This window comes from Astatotilapia calliptera, chromosome 18 (genome assembly GCF_964374335.1).
Source record: "Astatotilapia calliptera chromosome 18, fAstCal68.1, whole genome shotgun sequence".
NCBI lineage: Eukaryota > Metazoa > Chordata > Actinopteri > Cichliformes > Cichlidae > Astatotilapia > Astatotilapia calliptera.
In genome coordinates this window covers 35,358,426-35,374,355 of record NC_137439.1, presented here as the reverse complement: position 1 = coordinate 35,374,355, position 15,930 = coordinate 35,358,426, and the positions used below count along the sequence as shown (strand labels likewise).

The 15,930-nt window shown below is 40.3% G+C and overlaps 1 protein-coding gene across 4 annotated transcripts in view; it reads right to left on the bottom strand.

Annotated features, from left to right (window-relative positions):
• Positions 1-14,792, bottom strand: part of LOC113011018 (epidermal retinol dehydrogenase 2) — a 31,961-nt gene extending 17,169 nt beyond the window's left edge. The window contains exons 1-5 of one of the 4 annotated variants that reach the window (XM_026150387.2): positions 14,599-14,792; positions 6,601-6,928; positions 3,665-3,796; positions 3,373-3,472; positions 2,943-3,087 (exon numbers count right to left, since the gene is read on the bottom strand). In XM_026150387.2, the coding sequence (XP_026006172.1) occupies positions 2,943-3,087; positions 3,373-3,472; positions 3,665-3,796; positions 6,601-6,921 (698 nt within the window). In that variant the 5' untranslated portion in view covers positions 6,922-6,928; positions 14,599-14,792. Of the gene's footprint in view, positions 1-2,942; positions 3,088-3,372; positions 3,473-3,664; positions 3,797-6,600; positions 6,929-14,423 lie in introns of all 4 variants that reach the window. The other 3 variants (XM_026150389.2, XM_026150388.2, XM_080292737.1) reach the window with 3 other exon arrangements.
• Positions 14,793-15,930: the final 1,138 nt, after the last annotated feature.

The window sequence follows — 15,930 nt, the reverse complement described above, 5'->3', positions numbered from 1 at the left end:
TAACCTTGTTAATGTTGCCTATCAGCTCGTCACCCAGACAGCTGACACTCACTGGTTATTAATTTCTGGACCAGTCTCTGCCATCCTACAGATGCCTGGGTGGGATTAACCCCAGCAGATCAGCAGTTTGTGAAACACTAAGAAGCATGGTTTGACACCATGCTACATGCTACATTCAAAGTCACTGAAGTCTCAGTTTGATGCCAGTCAGATCCTCAGTTTAAACTTCAGGCAGTCGTACTGACCATGTCTACTTGCCCAATTGCATTGTATGGTAGGCTGATCACATGTTTGTGTTGAGAGGCAATTGAACAGTGTACCTAATAAAGTGGCTGTAAGCGTGTGCCCAAAAAAAAGGAACCTCATGTTCAGTCGTGTCTGTTAACATGTGGCTTAGCACTTTCAGTGCTGCCAGTCCACTTCCATCACATAACCTGTGGTCTTCTGTTCCTGGTTAATAACCAATATGTTTGGTTAGTTGGTCAGCAGCTGCTGTTTTTGTGTGAAACTGGAAGTGTAACAGGACTTCTAGTCCTCATATGTGTCAGCAAGGTGGTTTGCGACTATGTGCTAGATGGCGTCTTGGGACACCTTTGCAGAATCTGCAACTTAGGTCATGTCAGCTGGGGTAGGCTCCTGTCTCTGTGGACCTGCTGCTTAGGCCTGTTAACAATAATCAGAGCCTCTGTCTACATTGGCCTTTTCTAGCCACTGGTAGCACTTCTTGATGTCAGCACGTCCTCGCCCAATGGTATCATGCAAGGGCTTGGTCCGACATCTTTATGCATCTTCAGCTGCTTAAGGCATTCTTGGAGCCACTCATCTGGTGAGGTGGTGATGGTTGGTGGGCTGGCGCATCTCTGATGATGGCTCTGACACTCAGTAATCCTAATCCTCCCCCTCCTGTTGCTCAGAGTCACAGTGTGCTGGATTTCAGGTGGAGACCTCCATGCTTTAAGAGGAGTATGCACCTTGACAACAGTGGCATCTATCTCCGTTTGTAGCATGGAGGAATATTGGTGTGACACTAAGAAAAACTATTGTAATTCTATTTCAAGAAAAAAAAAGTAAAAATATTCAGATTACGGTTATTTCGAGACAAACTGCCACAGCTACAAAATGCCTTGTATAGACAGTTAGTTTTACTAACTGATCAGCATACTTGTGATGCAACTGTTGGTAGCCTTGAATCTGTCCATGAACAACCATTTCATGCTGTATAAATCCATTCTTCCAAGTTTGTGTGGCCATAAGCAACTTTCTGCACCATCTTTTCAATGTCCTTGTACTTGACCCAAAAGAGAAATAACTTCATTCCTTGTTACTAAATGAGATTCTGAAGTACTACGTTATAAACTTATAGGGTACAGCAACTGCCGCAGTTTGTCTGGAAACAACCATAATCTCCACATTTTGACTTTTTTCTCAAAATACATTTGACTTAAATCTCAAAATTTCGACTTTTGCAACTTTTATCTCTGTTTTTTTGTAGATGATGTGCTTCTGTTGGTATCAGGTGGTGAACTCCATCCCACATCGGAGTGGTTAACAGCCAAGTATGAAGCAGAGTGAGTGAGAAGTCTGAGGCCATCATCCTCAGCTACATAAGGGTGCAGGGCCCACTCCGGGTCAGGGACCAGTTACTGAGGAGTTTAAATATCCCAGGGTCTTGTTCGTGAGTGAGAGGAGTGGGAGATCGACAGACTGATTCGTTCTGTGGCTGCAGTGATGCAGCACCTGACTAGTTCGATCAGTCAGTTGTGGTAAAAAAAAGCACCAAATATAAAAGTGAAGCTCTCGATTTACGGGTCAATCTACGTCTCTACGTCTCCCCCCCCCCCGTCCACTAAACTCACAGGCCGAACAAGGAGCTGATCAGAAATGCAGCCAAGAGGCCCATGGTGACTCTGGACGAGCTGCAGAGATCTACAGCTCAGGTGGGGAAATCTGTCCATAGGACAACTATTAGTCGTGCACTGCACAAAGTTGGCCTTTATGGAAGAGTGGCAAGAAGAAAGCCATTGTTAACAGAAAACCATAAGAAGTCCTGTTTGCAGTTTGCCACAAGCCATGTGGGGGACACAGCAAACATGTGGAAGAAGCTGCTCTGGTCAGATGAGACCAAAATGCAAAACGCTCTGTGTGGCGGAAAACTAACACTGCACATCACTCTGAACACACCATCCCCACTGTCAGATATGGTGGTGGCAGCATCATGCTCTGGGGGGGCTTCTCTTCAGCAGGGACAGGGAAGCTGGTCAGAGTTGATGGGAAGATGGATGGAGCCAAATACAGGGCAATCTTGGAAGGAAACCTCTTGGAGTCTGCAAAAGACTTGAGACTGGGGCGGAGCTTCACCTTTCAGCAGGACAACGACCCTAAACATAAAGCCAGGGCAACAATGGGATGGTTTAAAACAAAACATATCCATGTGTTAGAACGGCCCAGTCAAAGTCCAGATCTAAATCCAATCCAGAATCTGTGGCAAGATCTGAAAACTGCTGTTCACAAATGCTGTCCATCTGATCTGACTGAGCTGGAGCTGTTTCAAAGAAGAATGGGCAAAGATTTCAGTCTGTAGATGTGCAAAGCTGGTAGAGACAGACCCTAAAAGACTGGCAGCTGGAACTGCAGCAAAAGCTGGTTCTACAAAGTATTGACTCGGGGCTGAATAATTACGCACACACCACTTTACAGTTATTTATTTGTAAAAAATGTTTGGAATCATGTCTGATTTTCGTTCTACTTCTCACGTGTGCACCACTTTGTGTTGGTCTTTCACCTGGAATTCCAATAAAATTGATTCATGTTTGTGGCTGTAATGTGACAAAATGTGGGAAAGTTCAAGGGGGCCGAATACTTTTGAAAACCACTGTACAGGTTCTTAATGACACCTGTGACATTTGAAACCATAAAAATGGAAACCATGTAGCATGACCTACTTAGTTTGACATCCATCGAACATTCCGGTGTTGATGAAGTACGGGCATACAATCGTAGTTTTGACACCATCTTTCCCAGTTGCTAGCAGCTCAAGACCCACAGACTCTGCAAACCCTACTGCAGCAAATTTACTGGCACAGTAGTCTGCAGAATGAAGGTATAAGACAAAGCATTACAAAGAGATGTTCCTTAAATAAGGTTACTTCACCAATACCAGAAAGTGTATTTGTTTAGTTAAAATGATCACGTATGGGAGTATGCACTTTTACACTGATGGCTTAATAAATAATTCAGTCCTTAATAAAAACAATAAATAGATTAAAGAATACGTCATGTTCTCAAGCTCCACGTGTCAAACAGGGGATTCATCCAACACATTCAACTTTAGAATTACTGAGATGCATCACATGTTTAGGGAAGAAAACACACCTGCCAATCCATTGACTCCTATTAGTCCAGCAGAGCTGGCAATGCTGACAAGGTGCCCATGATTGTTGGCAATCATAGCAGGAAGGAAGGCCTTGTAGGTCTGAGGGGAGAAAGAAAAGGGGGGGGGGGGGAAAAAGACCAAATCACCTGCTGTAACAGAAAAGGTCGTATTCATTCTTAAATTCTACTAAAGAATCAACTGGAGACGTTAATGCCAAATTAAATATCACAGTGTTGTCTAATCTGCTAGTAAAATCATGTGGAGACTTGTCCATGTCCTTTACTGACTGACCCAAAAGTGAGCCATGATGTTGACATCCATGGTCTTCTCAATCAGTGAATCAGGAGCATCCATGAACTTCTTTCCTGTCACAATGCCGGCGTTGTTCACTAAAATGCTGACATCACCCACCTCTCGCTTCACCTACATGAAGGAATGAAGAAAAACCATCACGTATGAATAAATATCATTTTGTAAAAAAGATACTCCAAAGTAAAATGTACAACAGCTGTAGGATATGCATGAGGAAAAGAGATTCTATGATTTCCCAAACAATCTGTGTTGTCTTGAAATTGATCTGTGATTTAGACGAAGAGCTGTTGTTGTTCTCTCAGCTGCCTCAGTGATGCACAGACATAACTCAAACATACAGCGGTGTGAAAAAGTGTTGTCTCGTCAGTCCACAGAGTATTTTCTTAAAAGTCTTGGAGATCATCCAGATGTTTCCTGGCAAAACTGAGACGAGCATTTATGTTCCTTTCGCTCAGCAGTGGGTTTTGTCTTGGAACTGCTCTGCAGGCCATTTTTGCCAAGTTTCTTTCTTATTGTGGAGTCATGAACAGTAGCCTTAACTGAGGCTAGTGAGGCCTGCAGTTGTTGTTCTGGGGTCTTTGGTGATCTCGGATGACTCCTCTCAGGAAAAGCCGGCCGACCAAAATTACCCTAAGAGAACAGCGAAGGTCCACTACAGTTTCATGCTTTTGCCATCTGTGGATGATGGCTCTCACTGTGGTCCACTGGAGTCCCACAGCTTTAGAAATGGCTTCATTACCTTTTCCAGATTAGCTTCTCATTTCTTCCTCAATGTCCTTGAATCGTGCCATGTCGTCTTGTTTTTGAGGATCTTTTTGGTTCTATTCAAAGTGACTTCTTGATTGAGAACAGGTGTGGCAGTAATCAGGCCTGGATGTGGCTAAATTGGCATTGAACTCAGCGTTACAATGCTGTGATACACCACAATGAATTTGTTATAACGGGGGGTTTGTATACCAGTATATCAGTTTAAATCAGATTTAAATCAGATCAGGGTATATCAGTTTTTCCACATGGGGCCATGTAGGTATGGATTTTTCTTCCCTCTTAAAAGCCTTCCTGTTTGTGTGTCATGTAACTAATATTTGATCATCTAATATTTGAATTTCTTTGATGAGCTCAAACATGCAAGTGTGACAAACATACAAAAAACCTGAAATCAGGACGGGGCCAACAGTTTTTCACAGCGCTGCAGGCTCAGTCTACATAACATTTAGATTCACTTTTTAGTTAAATTTTAAATAGCACCAATTCATAATTCAGTTGGAGATCAAACACACACTACATTATGTTACACTGACTAGAAAATATTTCATTATGGTACACAAAATAAAAGCCTCCCAATAAAGTGATAAAACAAAGATCCTGTCAGCTTCCATCTTAGAGAAAACCTCTGACAACAAACTGAATCAAGAGAGAGTATGCAAAGAGAGAAACATGTTTGGATGGTTACAGTTACACTTAAAACGGCCCGTGGTGGCTCCTCAGCCGGAGCGGGCGTGGCCAAGGTAAAGCGATCCCACGCCTGTGACGTGGACAATGACACCACGAGTAGTAACGCCGCTAAGCAACACTACCGGGGGAGTAGTGTGAGTGTCCGTTCATTTACAGCTTCCTACACTGTATATTCATTCTGTTTACATTTTTCAGTGTTAAATCTTCCTGTGAAACGCGATCTAGACCCAAACAAACAAGACAGAAGGCAGGAAGTGATGCTTGTACTCGATGGTTATTGCTGACTCATGTTTCTACACATGAAAGGACAAATCAATTATTTAACCGTACTGCTAATGTATACAGATGTGTACAAAAAGCAAAAGTCTTAATATACAACATGAATTAATTAATTGCTGAGTCAGAGAAAGGTGCATTTTAGTCTTTGGATTATTTTTATTATTGTTTTGGGGTTTTTTGCCCTAAAGAATTATACCTAAAATATGCGGAGCTTCACTTTAACGATGAGGGAAAAGCTGCTGTAGGAGCCACTGTGATTAACACGACTGCTGTCATTGCCACTTTGCACCAGCATTTCAAATAAATGAAAAGTCAACAATGCAAAGGACGGCATTACTCAAGCTGTCTGCAGCTAATTTTAATTTTAGTGTATCACTATGTGTGTGTGGCTGAGTGTGAGAGAGCGAGTTACTCATAAGTGCAAAAGCTCCATGTGCTGTTAAGTAGGAGAGAATTAACACATCATTAGCATTCAACGGGGTCTTAATGAGCAAACGTTTACGCAGCTCTGCTAACTCCTGCAGAAATTATGAACAACTTGTATGTCATAAATTTTTCATATGGTTTCTTATAATTGTGCAACCATAGCATCATTGTCACAAGCCAAAAAACTGAATTAAAGTGAATGGATCAGACAGTGTGATAACAAAGTAAGTAACATGTTGATCCAGTGGTTAGCACTGTTGCTGCACAGCAATTACGTCCTACAGTTAAAAGCACTGGCTTCCTGGGACTTTTCTGTGTAGCAGTCCAGGTACTCCAGCTTCACCCATCACAAATATATGGTTAGATTAGCTGCTGATTCTAAATTGTGACTATGACTCTTAATGGTCATTTCTCTGTTAGCCCTGCAACAAGTAGAAACCTGTTTAAGGTGCGCCCCATCTTTCACCCACTACAATAGGCTCCAGCCCCCCAATGAACCTGAATTAGACAATGAGGGAAACCACAGATTTCTCTGAAGACTTAAAATCATTTGAATACAAAAGTTAAAAGGTCTAAAACTACTTAGACTAATATAATGTATTTTTATTTTCAAGCCACTGAAAGTTTGGACGTTGTAATAAGCTCAGGTAGTTAACTTGTTGCACGTACACATCGATGTTAACTCAAGTCAAAAACGAAGTAGATGCCAGTTGCACTACAGGCACGTCGGTCTAATGTTCACCCAGAAACTTTACCTGGTCAGCCACTCTGTAAACTTCATTCTTGTCACTGCAGTCACAGATATAGTAGTGGACTCGACTGGCTCCATTACTTTTAGCCAGTCTAGCAGTTTCCTTCATCCCTTCCTGGTTGATATCCCACAGCACCAGCACGGTGCTATAAGCTGCAAATTCCTGAGCCATGAGACGGCCGATTCCACTACCGGCTCCTGTAATGAGCACCACCTCACCAGCAATGTTCTTCTTTTTCTTTGGCACAAAGAAGTAGATGAAAGACTCCACATTGTACCAGATGGACAAAAGGAGTACTTTGATGGTTTCCAAGAAGAAATTCATAATGAATCTGGAAAGAAAGAAGAGAGACATCAATCAAAAACAAAACAAACGTTTCCTGGTATTATGAATAAGACTGGAAATCTTGATGAAATGATTTTCCTCCAATTTTTTATACAAGTAGCTTCAGTCAGATTACAGAAACCTTTGTGTTATTCCTATGACTCTTTTTAGTTTTGTCTGTAATGAATTTAAAAGAACTTCAAAGCAAGTTGTTTTGGGGCATTATAGAATTTTGTGAAAAATGAATTCAGGAATAATCATAATCAAAAGGTGCACCTCAAGGCTCTGTATTAGGACCGACACCATTTCAATAATAATTTAAGAAAAAGGCTGTACCGTGACAAAACGTGGAACAAGGGATATGCTGTTAATGCTTTCTGAATGCACCGTGTATCAGCATTGATACTGGCAACTTGCAGGCAGGACCATTTATAAGTGTAAATAAATAATGAGTACAATCAGCAAGCGCCCCTCATTTATCATACACTACCTCATTTGGAGTGCAAATCTGGTGAATGACAGAAATATTTGGATAATATTCTCTCCCCCGATCAGTCTGGTTTCAGAAAGCAACATAGCACTGTCACAGCTTCGATTAAAGTTTTAAATGACTTTGTGGAAGCTTTTACTGTGTGGCACTTTTTATAGATTTGTCAAAAGCATTTGACACAGTACATCATAAGCTGTTATGTCACAGACTTTTAGATATTGGCTTTCCAGACCAAGCTACTGACTGGTTTTCAAATTATCTTTCTGATCATAAGCAGAGTGTTCACGATGCAGTCCACGATTGTTCTTGTTATCCAAGTGTCACAAAAGGTGCACCTCAAGGCTCTGTATTAGGACCGACACTATTTCAATAATAATTTAGGAAAAAGGCTGTACCGTGACAAAACGTGGAACAAGGGATGTGCTGTTAATGCTTTCTGAATGCACCGTGTATCAGCATTGATACTGGCAACTTGCAGGCAGGACCATTTATAAGTGTAAATAAATAATGAGTACAATCAGCAAGCGCCCCTCATTTATCATACACTACCTCGTTTGGAGTGCAAATCTGACATGAGCTGCATCATAGTGCATATATAGCAAGAGAAAAGTTTTTTTGTCTTAAGTGGTGAAACAAGTTTATTTTACACAGTATTGAAGATTGAATAGCTCTCCCTCTCAGACATGCCTGTGTGTCTGTGCTTGTTCCATTGTGTGTGCTGAAGATGTGAACGCATAGCATTGCTATAACAATGACACTGTGATACGACAATCACATAAAAAGTAATACCATACCATATTATCAGCACAGCCCTAAATAATGATGTCAAACACAGCCAGGAGAAAGTATATGCACACTACCTGTTTTTTTGTTGCGGCCCGTCATCCAACTGGGCCTTACTCAGACTTTATCAGAACTCTTTGTTTTTAATCTGGTTTAATGCTCAGTTATTGTGGGTGATTTTAACATCCATGTAGATGCTAAAAATGACAGCCTCAACATGGCATTTAATCTGTTATTAGACTCAATTGGTTTCTCTCAAAATGTAAAAGAACCCACCCACCACTTTAATCACACTCTAGATCTTGTTTTAACATATGGCATAGAAACTGAACATTTAACAGTGTTTCCTGAAAACCCTCTCCTGTCTGATCATTTCCTGATAACATTTACATTTACAATAATTGATTACACAGCGGTGAAGAGTAGACTTTATCACAGTAGATGTCTTTCTGAAAGCACTGTAACTAAGTTTAAGAATATAATCCACCCACTGTTATCATCTTCAATGCCCTGTACCAACACAGAGCAGAGCAGCTATCTGAACGCTACCCCAACAGAGGTCGATTATCTTGTTAATAATTTCACCTCCTCACTACGTACGACTCTGGATACTGTAGCTCCTGTGAAAACTAAGGTCTCTAATCAGAAGTACCTGACTCCGTGGAATAATTCTCAAACACGTAGCCTAAAGCAGATGACTCGTAATCTGGAGAGGAAATGGCGTGTCACAAATCTAGAGGATCATCATTTAGCCTGGAGAAATAGTTTGCTGCTTTATAAGAAAGCCCTCCGCAAAGCCAGAACATCTTACTATTCATCACTGATTGAAGAAAATAAGAACAACCCCAGGTTTCTCTTCAGCTCTGTAGCCAGGCTGACAAACAGTCAGAGCTCTGTTGAGCCAACCATCCCTTTAACGTTAACTAGTAATGACTTCATGAACTTCTTCACTAATAACATTTTAATCATTAGAGGAAAAATTACCAGTAATCATCCCACAGATGTAATATTATCTACAGCTACTCTTAGTACCATTGATGTTAAGTTAGACTCTTTTTCTCTAATTGATCTTTCTGAGTTAACTTCAATAATTACTTCCTCCAAACCATCAACGTGTCTTTTAGACCCCATTCCTACAAATCTGCTCAAAGAAGTCCTGCCATTAATTAATGCTTCAATCTTAAATATGATCAACCTATCTCTAATGATCGGCTATGTACCACAGGCCTTCAAGCTGGCTGTAGTTAAACCTTTACTCAAAAAGCATCTCTAGACCCAGCAGTCTTAGCTAATTATAGGCCAATCTCCAACCTTCCTTTCATATCAAAAATCCTTGAAAGAGTAGTTGTCAAACAGCTAACAGATCATCTGCAGAGGTTTATTTGAAGAGTTTCAGTCAGGTTTCAGAGCTCATCACAGCACAGAAACAGCTTTAGTGAAGGTTACAAATGATCTTCTTATGGCCTCTGACAGTGGACTCATTTCTGGCATTCAGCCTAATCCTGGCCCACCTGAGTAGTTTTAAAAACATGCCTGGGTTACATATTTTACATGTTAATGCCTACCTGACAAGATAGATATGGTGTTCATCGTCCAAGAAAAGATGGTGTAGTAGCAATGTATGTTAAATGTAGTTTTTCAGTGCGAATGAGGCTTTCCAAATCTTTTTCTAAAATAATATTCTCTCCCCCGATCAGTCTGGTTTCAGAAAGCAACATAGCACTGTCACAGCTTCGATTAAAGTTTTAAATGACTTTGTGGAAGCTTTTACTGTGTGGCACTTTTTATAGATTTGTCAAAAGCATTTGACACAGTACATCATAAGCTGTTATGTCACAGACTTTTAGATATTGGCTTTCCAGACCAAGCTACTGACTGGTTTTCAAATTATCTTTCTGATCATAAGCAGAGTGTTCATGATGCCGTCCACGATTGTTCTTGTTATCCAAGTGTCACAAAAGGTGCACCTCAAGGCTCTGTATTAGGACCGACACTATTTGCAGTTTACATTAATAATTTGGAGCAGAATGCATCTGCTGCATCTCTACGCTGATGACACTGTTGTTTACTATCACACAAACTCAAATGCCCTGGATTTTGATCATCTACAGATTGCATTTATTATTCAGTCACATTTGTTCCATCTCAAACTCGTACTGAATGCTGGCAAAATGAAGCGCATGTTGTCTGCAAACTAAAAGAAATACCTGCCTAATTGAATTTGTGTGGTTATAAACACCTAGCTATTTTAATACATGAATGTGTCTCAAGTCACATATTAAAAATTAATTTAAAAAAAAAAGCTCAGATTAAAAGTAGTGTTCTTCTATAGAAATGAATCAAAAACAACTTTGCTACCACGTTCTTACCTCACGTTGATTATGATGAGATTACTTATATGAACACTCCCGTGAGCTCTTTTACAGACACTGCTTGATCATGCAGCGCTATATTTCACCATTGTACTTTTTACTCTTTGGTTAACTGGCCTCCCCTGTCCACACACAGACTAATGCATTTGGCTTGTTCGGAGTCCCAGACACTTTCCTGCACCTCCCCAGATAACATCATCCACAACGACATCTGTGCCAAGAATGTGGAGCAGGTGGCCACGATCCTGGAGTCTCTGAGGCAGGCCAGACTCACGGCCAAACCAAGTGACGGAGGAAGGTGGAGTATCTGGGGTACCACAAACCAGCAGCCATGTTCTTCACAGTGATGAGAATAAGGCCATTAAAATAACTTTTTTCAGCGACTGGTAATCTAACCAATTACTTTTTCTATCATTACAACGCCGTAACCGTTACTAACAAGAAAATGCGGTGGGTGCGTTACTGTTTTTCAACACACAGATGCTTAAAGCTGTCTTCATCTTACTGTGAGCTAGGGAGGGTGAAACAATTGCACAAGTGCTGCTGATTGGCTGAGGAAGAGTAAAGTAGTCATGGTAAATCAACCAGAGGCAGGCATGGGCGGGTGCTGACATACAAACAGATATGTAGAGCGATGAGACAAAGTCATGGAGAGTCCAGATAATTCAAAGGTAGCAAACAGCTGAAGTGGAAGTGCAGAAATGATTTTTCTCTTAGAAGAGATAAAAGGCTAGTTCCCATTTACTTTAATAATAAACTCATTTTTACAACAAACAGCTGAAGATATATTTTAGTATGTTCAAGTATGTTTAGTAATTTATATTTTAGTAGAGTTCATTAAGAGGGGATCCAAGCTCTTTTACATATTTAAACTAGAGATGGACCGATCCGATATTACATATCAGTATCGGTCCGATACTGACGTAAATTACTGGATCGGATATCGGAGAGAAATAAAAAATGTAATCCGATCCAATAAATATAAAAAAAAAAAAGCACCTCACAAAACTTGCAACACGGCGTAACTCAGCTCATAACCGTAGCACGTCGCAGCAGTGTGGTCACGTGATAGAGCAGCTGTGTGTATTTGCAGCCTCGCTACCAAACCAACATTTCATCTCCGAGGAAGTTTTCCCAGAGAGAAGTAAAGCAAGTGTGTAAGTTCATCTCTGAATGTTTGTAAAGCATTCCAGCGTTAAGCTTAACAACCTATGGAGCCACTGCCTCTTCTCTCTCCTGCTGCCACTTCAATCGTGACACTGATCAATGATCAGCTGATCGGCTTTTCTGTGGCGAGTCCGTCTCTCTTTGTTTTTGGCCCACTTTGCAGCAGAAAGAGGAAACCAGCGGCTGAACAACAGCAGCACGTTTAAGCTTGATAAGCTGTTGTTATAATGTATTTAATATTACTTTCTACTCGAGGATCTTTTTCTACGTAGCTGACGGCTGGTAACTGTGCAGGGGCGGATCTAGCAAAGTTTAGCCAGGGGGGCCGATAGGGCATGAACAGGGAAAAGGGGGCACAAAGACATACTTTTCTTTCTTATTCTCATTTAAAATGTCAAGCTTTTAATAAATAATTATCTGAATCTTACACCCAAAGTTTTAATCTGATGTAAAATGTATAGAAGTCCATTACTGTATATAGTAACTATTAAGTCTAATATACCCTAGTAAGCTATAGTACTTTTTCCTTTGGAAAGATACCATCTGTGCAGTTCTGTTGAAGAAAGATGTTGAATCTATTTAATTATTCTTGAAAAATAATTTATTTCTGTGCATTTTTTTTTCACACTGCATCAAATTAAAGTTGATTATGTCGATTAAGCGTCATGAGGTGGAGCGTGGTTCCCCCCTTTTTTTTGCTGGGAGTTTGCAACCCTATTAGTTAGGTTGCTTAATATTTCTGCTAAGTACTCTTTAAAATGCCAGAATAGGGAGGATGGAGCAGGTTTAAGTTTATTAGATTGATCAGTTTTGCTGAACTATGTAATGTTTTGGGTGCAGTGTATTTTTTACACACAGGTATAACAGAATAGCTTTAGTGTTGTTGTTTATTTAAACTTGAGTATGAACTTATCAAAATGCAGCAAGATATTAAAAAAACAGTCTTATTGATTAAAAAACACTATATCGGATTCATATTGACAGATTCAAGATGGCGGCGCGCACGGGTGCAGCAGCTCTTAGCTCTCCAGTTTGGTGCTCGTTTTTACTTCTTTGAACTATTACCGTCAGGCCGACGGTACAGGTCACATAAAACCAGGACAAACAGATTCAGGGATAGTTTCTTTCCCAGAGCTACCACCGTAGTAAATAAGCACAAAAACAATTGAACCTATTCCATACAGTCACTGTCATTATATTATGCTGCTACTCATACTGTCATTATATTAATGCTGCTATCCTGTATATATTGTACATACTATTGTTTGAGTACTTACGATTGTTTTTTTTGTACTTTTTATATTTTACATTTATATTTATTATTGAAACTTGCACCAAGGGAGTGGCACTCCAATTTCGTTGTACTCTGTACAATGACAATAAAGGCTATTCTATTCTATATTGGTATCGGCAGATATCCAAATTTATGATATCGGTATCGGACATAAAAAAAAGTGGTATCGTGCCATCTCTAATTTAAACATTTTCTAAAGTAATGCAATAGTTACCTTTCCTGGTAATTAGTTACGTTTACAATATTGTAACTCCATTACTACTTAAAAAAAGTAACTGCGCATGCGTGTTTTACCCATATTCTATCGCAATATTTCATTTTCCTATCGCTGCCCAACATTACACCGGTATTATCGTGACCGTGATTATCGGTATAGCCCAGCCCTAATTGTAATGCGTTTCCTATCTTAGTTTCCTACAGTCAAATGTATGGCTATCTGTTTAAAATCTAGAGGCTGGCTGCAAATGGGCCATGCAACATGATAAAGAGCCAAACACACCTGCAACAAGAAGGGCTGAAGAATCAATGAGCTGCAATGGCCCAGTCAAAGTCCAGACCTCGACTGAAATGTTGTAGTGGACCAGAGCAAGAGCTGTACATGAACAACTGGCTGCAAAGCTCAACGTAAAGCAACGCTGTTTAAAAACTGACAATGATGCCAGACTGACAGCCATTCATTACTTCAATGTGTTGCTGCTAAGGACAGCTAACAGCTGTCGAATCAACCACCGTGTTAAATAATGACATTGTATAATACAACATGTGCTGCTCATCAGAGGTTGCATTACTTTACTTTCAGAAGCTGGCAGGGACCCGATTTTATTTCTATAATGAGTAAGTGAGAAAAACCTGAGAACTCAATGTGTGTACTTTTCTATGTGTGTGTACTTTTTTTTTAAATATATGCCACAAGACTGAAATCACCCTTCGCAAAAACCTCCTTACACGTGAGACAGAATTTGCAGACAGCACCAAACCGCAAGGCAACAACCACTTCCTCTTTGAACGGTCAAAACCTCAAAACTCTGAAAACTGTTGTCCCGATTGGACAAAGGTTAGAAAGTAGGTTTCGTGTCAAAGGTAATCAGGACACCTTTTGCTTTTTAAAACGACTGCAGGCTTTTCTGGGACAATTAAAACTCGAGTTGTTGATTGTCAAACATCCGGGTAAGTAATTTTCTGGTGATGAAGTTTTGTATGATTCACTAAAAGTAACCAGTTCTAGGAATTTAGACAAAAACGTACTCAAAAATCAAAACTTGTATCTTGTTGTGAAGCATCACTGGCAGTTTAACACCAGCTTGAACACGCTGCCGTGTTACAGCCGTTTGCAAAAGGCAAGCATATCATGAAACACTTTGATGCTTTCAGCTGAAATTAACTTTCATTAACTCACCAAAAACCCAGAGTCCCGTTCAGGCGGTTTGACAGTGAACCCGTTCCCTCGCCTTGTTGGCACACACCGCATCAGTTTGAGTCAACCTTTGCTCTCCACATAGGCTAACGTTATCAAACTGATAACGGAAACTAATAAAGAGTATCTGTAGAGTTCGCAGAGAAAGGAAACGTACCGTGCTCTTTATTTGGTGGGACAACACCGCGTCTCCAACACAAGCCGTTCAATATTGTGTCACAGCAGTTTATGTAGCCTGCGGGCGAAGAAGCACGATGTCACATCAAACAGAACCAACACGGATATGCGGGGTGTGTCTGTGCCTGTTTTCTGCCCAGATGCATCATGGGACTTGGAGTACGTGTGCTTACTGTTACGCATACAGCGTGTAATTAGCCACATGCTACATGTTTAAAGCGCTTCCATGCCTTTAAGCATGTAGACACTGTCAAACCTAACCTTTTCAAACTAGGCATAAAAATGAGAAAGTAGTGTGACTTAAATGACTTTAATCAAACCATGCTGTGGTACTACAGGGCTGAAGGTTTCAGAAGCTGCGTATCTGCTGGGATTTAAGCATAAAACCAGGTTACATAGAGTGATCTGTTACAGAGAAAATATCAATTGTTCTATTTAAAAATGGTTCAAGAGGTGACTGTTGAGCTCAAAGGAAGGCAACAGCCTAATTCTAATATTCAGTCGTTACACCTGAAGTATATAGAAGTGTGTGTGTGTGTGTGTGTGTTTACTTACTTTACCTGCTGTTAAACACTAAACAGCAGGTAAAGTAAGTATTGAACACATCACCAGTTATCATCAATGATCCAAGAAATGCTGTCACATAGTGCAAATCCATATCAGCTGGTTCAGTCCCAACTGATAAAGCCTGTAAAATGATGTCTCATTACCAAGGTGTCACACAAATATCTCATGGGTAAAACCAAAGAGCTTCTGCAACACACTTGTGGCCGTATTGTTGCAAAAAGTACCAATGGCACTGGTTATAGAAGAATTTCTAAACTAATAATTATTTTAATTATTTTATTATAATTATTATTTTACCATAAATCGGGTCACAGCCAGGTGTTCCCTGCAAGATTACAAGCAGAACAGTGAAAAGAAATATCAGAATAGTTGTACAAGAGCCAAGGACCACATGTGGAGAGCTACAGAAAGACCTGGGATCAGCAGGTACAGCTGTTTCAATGCAATCAACCGCCATAGCTTCTTGTATGCACGCCTACCATGCAAGAAAATAACCATGTGGAAGCATGCTCAAAGTTTGCAGAACAACGTTTTGACAACCCTGGAAAATAAAGGAGAATATATTCTGGTCGGATGAATTCCTTTTCAATCTCAACAAAGTTGAACTTTTTGGAAGCTGTGATACACTTTTGAAGGTCAAAAGCATATCACTGTTAAACACCAACAGCGGCATTTGGAGGTGGTGAACATCATGATGCGGTGCTGTTTTTCAGCGTACAGTATTGGTACGCCTCACATAACTGAA